The following is a 10,454-nucleotide window of genomic DNA, read 5'->3' on the forward strand; positions in this document are numbered from 1 at the left end:
TGCCTGATTGTGTGTCAAACTGTGTGTGTGCATGCATGCATGTGTGCGTACATGTGCACTTGCGTTCATGTGTGTGAGAGAAATTTAAAAAATAATAATTTAGGCATAAACAGTCTCGATTAAAATGTTTAAACATGGTGTGCAAGCTATATTCAGCCCCCTGGTAAGGGTATTTAGAATGCTCAGAACAGCCAGGTTTATACTCAGTGGAACAAGTTGCCTTTGGTCTTTCATGGTTGTTTTTTAATTGCTTAAATATTTTTGCAAGCATAACTGTGAATAAAGATGGACAACATGACAGCTCCCAGAATGTGAAGCCAAATCATCTCAATCACCCCCTTGTGACTGGCTGCAGTATATATCATAAACCTTGCCCCTACATGTTAGCAAATGGGACGTGAGCCAAACTAGAGTAGCTAAAAAGGTCATGTCCAATAAAATTTTCCCAAAGATGGTGTCCATCATTTTTGTAGTTCTTATCATGCTGATGTATGTTCAAGAGTTCAGTGTTTAAAAGTGTGCTACCAATCTGTGGCGCTGCTTGTGATTGGTTGGACATCAAGAACTCAATACTGCAGAGATTACTACTGTTGTTTTCTGAATATTTTGGCATCATTTTTGTACAGTGGGAGGGAGTGGAGATGCATCTTCCATCTTTATAAACAGTCATTGGGTTGAACAAACAGTTGACAGAGGAAGTATCGTGCTCACCTTGTGTTCTTAAACTGTTCATCACAAGATCCATTTAGCATTACTATGACTTCTTCACAAGCATAACTTGCAAACTACAGACATGAAGACATAATTGTAAAGACATTATATTCTTAGTCCAAAGGTCCAACATTTCTCAGGCATGTGTAGCCTGATTTTTATACAATATATTGTATAAAATTTTGTAGTAATGGTTCCAAAGTAATCTGAAAATTGCGTCCCTGGCAACTAAAGTATGATTAACATTTTTATGGTTAAGTTTAGGCATTTTTAAACACTTTGTTTACGTATATTATACAGGATTTTCCCTAAATCAACTATGTATATACTCCTACAGAATAATCCCTCTCAGTCATCACGGAGACACTGCCTTCTGCCTGTATTTTCTTACTATCTTCTTATTTTCTGTGCTCGGGATGTCTATTGGCATGTACCCCCACAGTGCTCAGATGAGGCTGGGGCTTTATAAAAAGGTAGTGACCAGGTGCCAGACAGTAAGCAATAGGCATCCCAGAGACAAAGTGCAGAGAAAAACGCAAATACAGCGAGGCGAAACGTCAAACACGAGTGAATCTGGGGTTGGCTTTTACTTTCACTTTTGCTAGTGAGCATGGTTACAAACAGAAAAAATCCTGCATAGTATATTTTTATGGTTAGGGAGAGATTGTGGTTTTGCTTAAAGTGAAAACAGACGAGTAAACGTTGACTGCACCAAAAATAAGTAGTGGTTAAACTTAGCTTGTATATTCTGTTACGATCAAGGAGTTGCTAAGCACACAGATGGTTTAATATTTGAAGATGCCACCAAGTAAAGTTAGGTAAACTGTAGTTGCTGAGATTGGTGGAAAACAGAAAGCGGTTGGGTTATCTTTGCAACAGTGCCAGCAGCGCCTACAATTATAATGTGGCCTACCACTTGAAAATACTAGGGGGCAAAAAGTTAAAAAGTTGTCTGCTTCCACTTTAGATATTAAAAAGTCAGTGCTTTCCACCTCATGTTGACGAAAACTACCAGGAAAATTTTTCATCAATGACCATTTTTCAATGACGAAAACCTGTCAAAAAAATTTGCTAAAAAAAAGATATTGATAATTAAAACTAAGATGAAATCTATGTTCCATCAACGTAAGAAAAATGTTAGTGGTGGATTATCTGACTTTGAAAGCCAAAAATGGCTGTATCCTTAATTATCTTCAGAAGCCACACGAACGTCTAGTCTGCGCAAGGATGTTTCACTAACCAGCAAAAACACTCACACTGGAGCTGCGTTAGCTGTTGGTGCGAGTTGGGAGCTATAATTCAGCAGTAAATCATCAGCAGTGTGTGTCTGACTGTAGATGGTGGAAGTGTTAAACAGATTTTTGGAGTTTGTTAGTTACAGCACAGGGGTCCACTCAGATCCGGACTGTCTCAGGAAGGTTTATGGTTTGATGCTGGAGAGGCAGATAAGAGGCTCAGTTATCTGTGAGTATAGCTGTGCTGTAAGTAAACAGTCTAACCCCAGATCAGTTTTCTGTGACAGCTGAAAGGTTAGTTCCAATCACCAACTCTGTGAGACATGAGTTGAAACCTCAAAACTATCATGTTGCAGATTAAAAAGAATTCAGGCTTTAATGGAGTTATTTCTTTGCTTCTCAACAGTGAGATCGATAAGTCAGAGTTTACAATTAACCTGGGTACAAATCATAGTTGTCTCAGATTAGTTATTTGTTTTCGAGAACATAAATAGAGAAATGTTGAATCAGGTTTTTTTTCTTTAACCTGTCAAATACTGCTGAAGAAATGACAGTTTGTAAGTGTGCAGAAATTATTTGTTGTTGTAGAAAACAATGTCTAAGTGATCTTTTTTTATACAACCTGTCACCTTCATTTTTGATACCTGAATTAGCCTAACTGTTTACGGATAAAAAACATATAGAAAACATAATGACTAAAAGTAATGACTAAAACGTTTTGAATTTTTGTTGTCTATAACTATACTAAAACTAAATAAAGGATAAAAATGACTAAAAATGTGACAATAACTACTAAGCATTTTTGTCTCAAGACTAAAACTAAATTAAAAATAGCTGTCAAAATTAAAACTGGTTTTATGTCAGTGTTCACCTTTCTTTTGTAAACAAGGAAAACTTAACCAAGTGTTTCGGAGGCCTCAACCTAGCAACACTTGTGATAAACGTTGGTTCTGTTTGTTTCTTTTTTACTCTTTTTACCTCTTTGTTATCCTTTTGGGATGTAGGCTAAACATATTTTTGATCTCAGGGTACAGGCTGTTATTCATTATCAAATCTGTCTTGCTGGGAACTTGCTTTAGCAGAGGCACTTCTCCCGAATGAGGTGACAGGGTTGGTCTCACATTCATTGCGTCCTGGGCATGGATAACAGTATGTTTCTAGAATAAAACACATACACACAGAGAATATATTCACAAACGGCAGAAGGAGATACAGTACACAACACATACTAAACAAAACACTGAACTGAACTAATTGGGACCCACTGGTGAAGTGGTCTGTTCTACAACATCTGTGACGTCTTACCATTGCTGTTTTCCTTTCCACACCATCTCCTGTTATTCAAGAAACGTCCCAACCAAGTGTCCTCCAGGGTGTAACAACCTTTATTCTTAGTTTACTTGTGGACCAGATATTTTGTATTGCTCCAGAGCATTGTCTTACCAAAACAATTGAAATCACATAGTTAAATGTGTAATTCTGCACTACAGAAGAAGTCTGCTCTGATTAGAAACAGTGCAAGAAATGACTGATGTTTACCTTTTCACATGAATGATTGAAAGTGTAGTGGCTCATGAACTCATCATAGTCACTTTCCGTAACGTTACATTTGTCCTTCCCTTTGTAGGCTCTTTCAAAGAGAGACCACGTCTGTTGACAGCTGATTCTAATAAAAAAGGGAAAGAACATATTAATTGAAATGTAAATCAGACTTATTTTGCCACATACTGTTTACTGTAGGTGTAAAGATAAAGTTTGACATCTCGAACATTATCTACAAGTTATTGGTACCACCCACAGTTTGTCAAGCAAACAAAATATCAGCACACAGTTTCATCAGATAATGACCAATGATTTTTATCAGGTAAACAGAATTTAAATAAACTTTACACAGTACAAAGTCTTACTTTTGGTTGCCTTTCTCACATCTTTTCAGGAAACATTTGCGGAATCGTTTTGTTATAGGGCCCTGAAAAACATCATTACAATTTGTTAGCAAAACACTGCAAATAAAAATGATGCCTACTGTCCACTGCCAGGACATGATAGAAGTGCAGATCTCTTTGTCTGAAAGGTTTGAGGAGGTTGAGAGTTGTTATTGAAGATCTCACACTCACTGTGCGGATGTAAGTCCCTGCTTATTGCTACTATAAATGTAGAGCTGTCCAAAGTTCATGAAGTAGCCATCAAGGTTTTAATGGCTTCATAAAGCCATAACAAACATGAAAAGTGTCCTGTAAAACAGGCTCCAGGGGTTTTTCTGAATTAGATCTGCACTCCTGAGCTCTGCAGACAGACAAATAACATGCAGTCATCATAGTGTGTGAGGACAGAAACTTAAATGTGGTCACATCCTCTCGCACAAACATGTTGTTCTTCTGCAGTAAATTCTTTACAGCAAGTTCCAAAAACAACAGACGCATTTCAGCCGTAAGCGTACGCTGATTTTTGCTCTGCTGCCTAGATTAAAAGATCTTTAAAAGGACATTTGTGAGTGCTGGCCTCCTTTGATAATTCTTAGTTTTTTTGTGGCCGTATACCTCATTCATTTTTTTCTATTTGAGTGTGCTCACGTGTTTGCTCTTAAAGAGGTGAAATGCACAAAGGATACACACCAGGACCAATTTTCCAAGTGTACGTTTGTCTTTTGCCCCAATATTACTCACTGTGGAAGACCATACAGAACATGTATGTTCTAATCACTTTCAAAACAAACAAAATGAAAAATAGTGTTGCAGAAGTCATGTACACTATATAAGGAGAAAATCTTACACAATGTGTTCCTGTGTTAACAGACCAACAACGAGGCTTCTCATTCTAGGGGACTTGAAACCAACTACTATGTATATAAAGCAAGCCTACTGAAATTAACTGAAGCCGAGCACCACCGCTTTCAGAGGCCTAACCTAGCAACACTTGTGATAAACCTTGGTTCTGTTTGTTTGTAACAGTATGTTTCTAGAATAAAACACATACACACAGAACATATTCACAAACGGCAGGAGATACAGTACACAACACATACTAAACAAAACACTAAACTGAACTAATTGGGACCCACTGGTGAAGTGGTCTGTTCTACAACATCTGTGATGTCTTAACACCACTGTTTTCCTTTCCACTCCGAGGCAGGCTAACTGACATGTAACATCCGCCATGTGAGATGGACTGACACAAAGGGGAAAGTGTGCTGTGGTCTGACGAGTCCCTCATGGTCGTCATGTCCTCCAGGCTAAAGAAGAAAAGGACCATCCAGATTGTTACCAGCACAGAATTCAAAAGCCAGCATCTGTGATGGTATGGAGGTGTGACCATGGCATCATGGCTAACTTGCATATCTTTGAAGGCTCCATTAATGCTGAAAGGCACATGTATGTTTTGGAGCAACATATGCTGCCACCCCGGACGTCCCAGCTTATTCCGGCAAGACAATGAGACACATTCTGCACGTGTGACGACAGCCTGGTTTCGTAGTAAAAGAGTGCGGGTGCGACACTGGCCTGTCTGCAGTTCAGAGCTCTCCCATTAAAAATGTGTGGTGCATTATGAAGTGTAAAATACAGCAGTGGAGACACCAGACTGTGGAGTGACTGAAGTCATATATCAAGAAAGAATGGGAAAGAATTTCACTTCAAAACTTCCAACAATTAGTGTCCCCATTTTTGTTAAAAGAAAAGGTTATTCCTGTATGCAACTGAATATAGGTTAGAAAAGGACTTTTTTGGAATTGGGTTTGTACGTTTTACAGCACAAAGATAACTTCATGTTATATTTTGACATTTTATTTAAAACGTATTTCAGGTTTTGCCACAAAATAAGAAGTCAGATCATCAATTGAACATAATCTGATAGCAGAAGAACAAAAAACAAGAACAAGAACAAAGAAAGAGTAAGAACCAAAACTTTTTCATACAAGTCACATAGACATAGGTTAAATGTACTTTATAAATCAGTACATATTAAAAAGACATTAGATGTTGTAGTTCAAACAGGTCAATGTGTAGGAAGGAATTTAATCTGCCAAACATTTAATAGCACTCTAATGAGTTTACAAGGACTGAAAAGAAGTTAAAACTCAATTTTAGTTTAGACACCTTCACCAGCAGGCTCCACAGGCATTGTTTTCTTTAATGCACTTCCGTATGTGAGATCTACGATGAAATAAAATAACATGAAGTTTACTGCGTGAAGAAGCAAACATACATGTAGAGGTGACTGTGTTGTGACAACAGTAGCATGGTGCAATGTCACTCATTATTTCTGTGATTGAAAAAGTCTGAACTTACCGAGTCACTTCCTTGCAACTATAAAGAATTCCTTTTTGAGCCAGCTCGTTCTTTAGATTCTGTAGAGATTCATTTTCATTGCACTTTTTCCTGATAAAAGAAATGTAGAGAGGATACGACAAAACAATTGTTTTATTGTTAATGTTTCCCAGTTTGTATTGTTAAAGAACCACTGCAGAATAATGTATTCTTTTATTCCTTGTTTACACAAAAGTGACAACCACATAGAAATATAATGTGTCTATAAAGCAGAAAATCTTACACATTTTCCTTGTCAGTGAGCAGAACAATACTGAGGCGCGTCACCTTTGGGTAGAAGAGTCTCTTTACCTCAATGCTTGCAAAAATACTAAGAGCAAAAGCGAGAGAGGAATGTTAGGATTACAGAACAGCTTCATTGGAGTTCTTACATAAAGCAGCGTTCAAATGTATAAGTAAAAGCCTGAGTAGTTTTTGGCACAGAGAAAGGACTCATATAGGATGTATTTACTTAAATTCTTCAAAGGCCTGTTTGTGGAAGATAAGGTACCAAACATCACACTACAACACACTAACACACAGTGAAAATACTGTATCTCTTAACCTTAAAATTCTTTTGAGTTTAACCCCACTGTTTCATTTAAAATCCAGTGTGCTGCAGTACATAATCATAACAATAAAACTGTTCATATACTTTCTGACTACAATATTCTGGTACTTAATCTGTGCAAAAGGTTTGTGTTGATTCTTGTCAAAGTGTTGTATACAACATAACGTTAGAGAAACGTTGTACAATTTTTTTTGTCATCATTAACTTTTTAGAAAGCTGTTAATAAAACACAGAGTGTCGTGCTGCCTACCTGTTAGGATTGTATGGTGTTTTCAGGCCACCATTCAGCATTGCTGTTACTTCACCACTTGCATATGCTGCAAACTACAGACATAAGAATATGATGGTTAAGTCGTAAAGAAATATGTTTCTCAACTTGTGTTTATGTTTAAACAGGTCCACCTTTACTGTACTTTCAGACAGATAGATACGGACAAAAGCCAAAAAGGGCGTGCGGCAAAAATATTTGACAATTTCTAATCACAGTCAGCCTTGCACCTCACCATCTGTGTTGCCAATTTCCTGTCTCTAAAATGTTTGTAAGACGTTTCTCCCATCAAGTCTGTTTTTGTAGATTACAGGAATTGATGAACACCTCTTTCAGGATTTGTTTTGTGGGTACGCAGTGTTTATAAATGAAACTCCAGGTCTCAATTGTAAAAGAAATTGTTGATATTACTGGGACTTCATTCATTCTCCATAACCACTTATCCTGTTAGGGGTCACAGTGGGACTGGAGCCTATCCCAGCTGACACTTGGCATAGAGGCAGGGTACACCCTGGACAGGTCGCCAGACTATCGCAGGGCTGACACATAGAGACAAACAACCATTCACACTCACATTCACACCTACGGACAATTTAGAGTCACCAATTAACCTGCATGTCTTTGGACTGTGGGAGGAAGCTGGAGTACTTGGAGAAAACCCACACTGACATGAGAACATGCAAACTCCACACAGAAGGGCTCCCCCCACCATGCCGCCTCATTGGGACTTAATATACAGTTGCAGTGGATGTTAGTGTTAAGATACTGCACAGGGATTGTTCCTGACACTATGGTGAAACTAGTGATTTCCTGTTGAGCACTTACCCTGGCAGAGGCATTTTTCCAGAATGAAATAACAGGATTGTTGTTCTTCATGAGTTCACAGAACACAGAAAATGTCTCTGAAAAGGACACAGAGAACATGTTTAGAAATGTTACTGTTGAAGCTTCAGTCTACTTCTGTGTGAGAGTTTTCAGACTCCGGACTTCTCAAACACTTCATTCATCTAACTGTGACTGATATCACAATATATTCCCATTTTTCAGAAGGATATAAAGCAAACATAAACTATTAAGTTACAAATGTGGTTAAATGACTGCTGCCAACCCTGTATCTGTATCTTTGCTGTATTCCTTGCCTGTGAGTTGCTAAGTCTTATAGCTTACTGAACCGAACTGATCATTTATGTAAGGTTATCTGTTGCTTAGCTCCTGACAGATCTCACCCTTGCTGCCTTTCAGTCCACACCACTTCTGACCATCCATTACAAATCCCAACAGAGTGTCCTCCAGGGTGATAAAACAGTCTCGCTTCTTTGTGAAGTCATGGACCAGCGCTTTGGTGTCACTCCAGAGCATCGTCTAACCCAAAAAAAAGTTGATATTACATCATTACCAGTACTTTTGCATTGTGGATCTGAGGCAAATCTGCTTTGGTCAATGTGTGACACAGACAGTCATGTGATCATAGAAGTTTACTTTGTTGCTTGAATGTGTGAAGGGGATCTTTTCAAAGAGTGGATTATAGTTTTGCTCAGAGAAGCTAAATGGCTCCTTATCGACATAGGCTCCTTCAAAGGTATCCAGTGTATCTTTACAGCTGAAAAACAAATACAAGCACTTAGTACTTTATTGAGGACACACGTCCCTATTGTTTCTCGCAATTGCACAAATAATGTTCTGTTCACAATAAGAACGTTTATTCAAAGGGAAACAACTTTTATTATCAGTACAGAGTCTGACCTGTGGTTGTGCTGCGGGAACTCCTCACACCTCCTCATGAATGTTTTCCTGAACTGGACTGTTTGAGGAATAAACAGCACCAGCAGAGACACCACCACTCCGACCCCAAGGACTCCAACACCAACGGCCACGACACGTTTCATTTCAAATCCTTGTCTATAAAATCAAAGCTCTGACGAAGTTTTGATCTCACAGAGTTGTTTATGTCAGAGTGCTTATCACTGGCCAGTGGTCAAAGGTTGTGCTAATAAGGCTTTGCTATTAATAGCCTGAGATAGATAGTTTCGGGTTGTCAAACTCATTTTAGTTCAGGGGCCACATACAGCCCAATTTGAACCTATAAATAGCAACGTTCAAATTGTTCCCTTTTTTTAGTGTAAAGAAGTCCAAGTACATTCTGAAAATCTTCATCCATTTACAAAACAAATGATGAACAGCCCTCGATATCCTAAGAAAAATATAAACAAATTCAACAGTATGTCATAGTTTTTCCACATTCTGTCAGTCTACTACTCACTTTCATTGCATGTGCATTTTTTCCATAGCTTTTCATAATCCCACTGAAGTGGAAGCTGTTGGAGAAGCAGGTTAAGTCATCCCCTGCCTGACAAACCATTTACAACTTTAACGTTTTGGCTGTGCCTTAGCAGCAGGGTTCCACCCATATTGTTCCAAGATAAAAGTCTGATACAGGGTTTTTTTGTACTCCATATGTACTGCATATGACCTTGGAAAGTACTTATTGTTATTTCAGAAAACTGTATTCTGGTTGGGGTGGAAAAATCTCTGAGGCAGTATTTTATCTGCTCACTGTTTAAATTCCTGCTGAAACCTCTTGGCCTTCGCATCTGCATCAACATTAGGTGTACAAAGTCGTGTAGAGGGCTGTATTGGACCCTTTGGCGGACCCTTCCAGCATCTGGTCCATATGTTCGACACCTCATAGATAGATGGATTGATGGATGGATGGATGGATAGATAGTTGTATGCTCAGTTCTTCTAAAACATTCATTTTCACTTTAAAAAAACCCAAAGCAATATTAAACACCTCTTTCTACTAATAGCACGCCCAGAGCTTGCCTGGGCATTTACGTCCACTTGAGCAGAGTTTAAATGTGCCTACTACTTAGCCCCGCATGAAACTGTTTGTACTGATGTGTTTCAAATCATCATTATGTTATGATTGCATGTGTTTGGAAAGTACCGAACATATGACTTGGTAAATTACTCTTGGATTATACTGGATGAGTTGAGTAAACAAATGGTTTGATAAAGTTCTGCTGTTGTTAAACGTGGTCAAAGTGTACTTCAGTTCTTGAGGAGTGTTCACCTTTTTTAGATTCAGATTCAGCTAAAGTAGAGCCATGTGAGAAAAATACAGTTTTCTTCACCAATTCAATGCATAGAGGTGAGTAATTGATGAACAAATGGTCATTTTGCGTATGAAGTATCCCGTTAAGCTCTTTATACATTTAACAATGTAATATCAACTTTTTGGGGCAAGACAATGCTCTGGAGTCAAAAAACAAAGGATCTTGTCCATGTTTTCACTAAATACAGATTGTTTTATTCATTTATTTATTTTATTTAAAACTTCGGGACACAAATTGAGGGACGCCCTC

At 38.2% G+C, this 10,454-nt stretch overlaps 1 protein-coding gene across 1 annotated transcript; it reads right to left on the minus strand.

The window, feature by feature from the left end:
* Window positions 1–5,959: 5,959 nt before the first annotated feature.
* On the minus strand, window positions 5,960–8,978 carry LOC125882285 (ADP-ribosyl cyclase/cyclic ADP-ribose hydrolase 1-like). Its single transcript, XM_049566075.1, has 8 exons — window positions 8,833–8,978; window positions 8,569–8,689; window positions 8,316–8,451; window positions 7,915–7,991; window positions 7,072–7,145; window positions 6,495–6,581; window positions 6,233–6,322; window positions 5,960–6,097 (listed from the first exon to the last, which is right to left on the minus strand). Exons 1-8 carry the CDS (start codon window positions 8,973–8,975, stop codon window positions 6,043–6,045), a joined length of 783 nt encoding a protein of 260 aa, XP_049422032.1. The 5' UTR covers window positions 8,976–8,978; the 3' UTR covers window positions 5,960–6,042.
* Between the last annotated feature and the right edge of the window lie 1,476 nt (window positions 8,979–10,454).

This window comes from Epinephelus fuscoguttatus, linkage group LG21, assembly GCF_011397635.1.
Source record: "Epinephelus fuscoguttatus linkage group LG21, E.fuscoguttatus.final_Chr_v1".
Lineage (NCBI taxonomy): Eukaryota > Metazoa > Chordata > Actinopteri > Perciformes > Serranidae > Epinephelus > Epinephelus fuscoguttatus.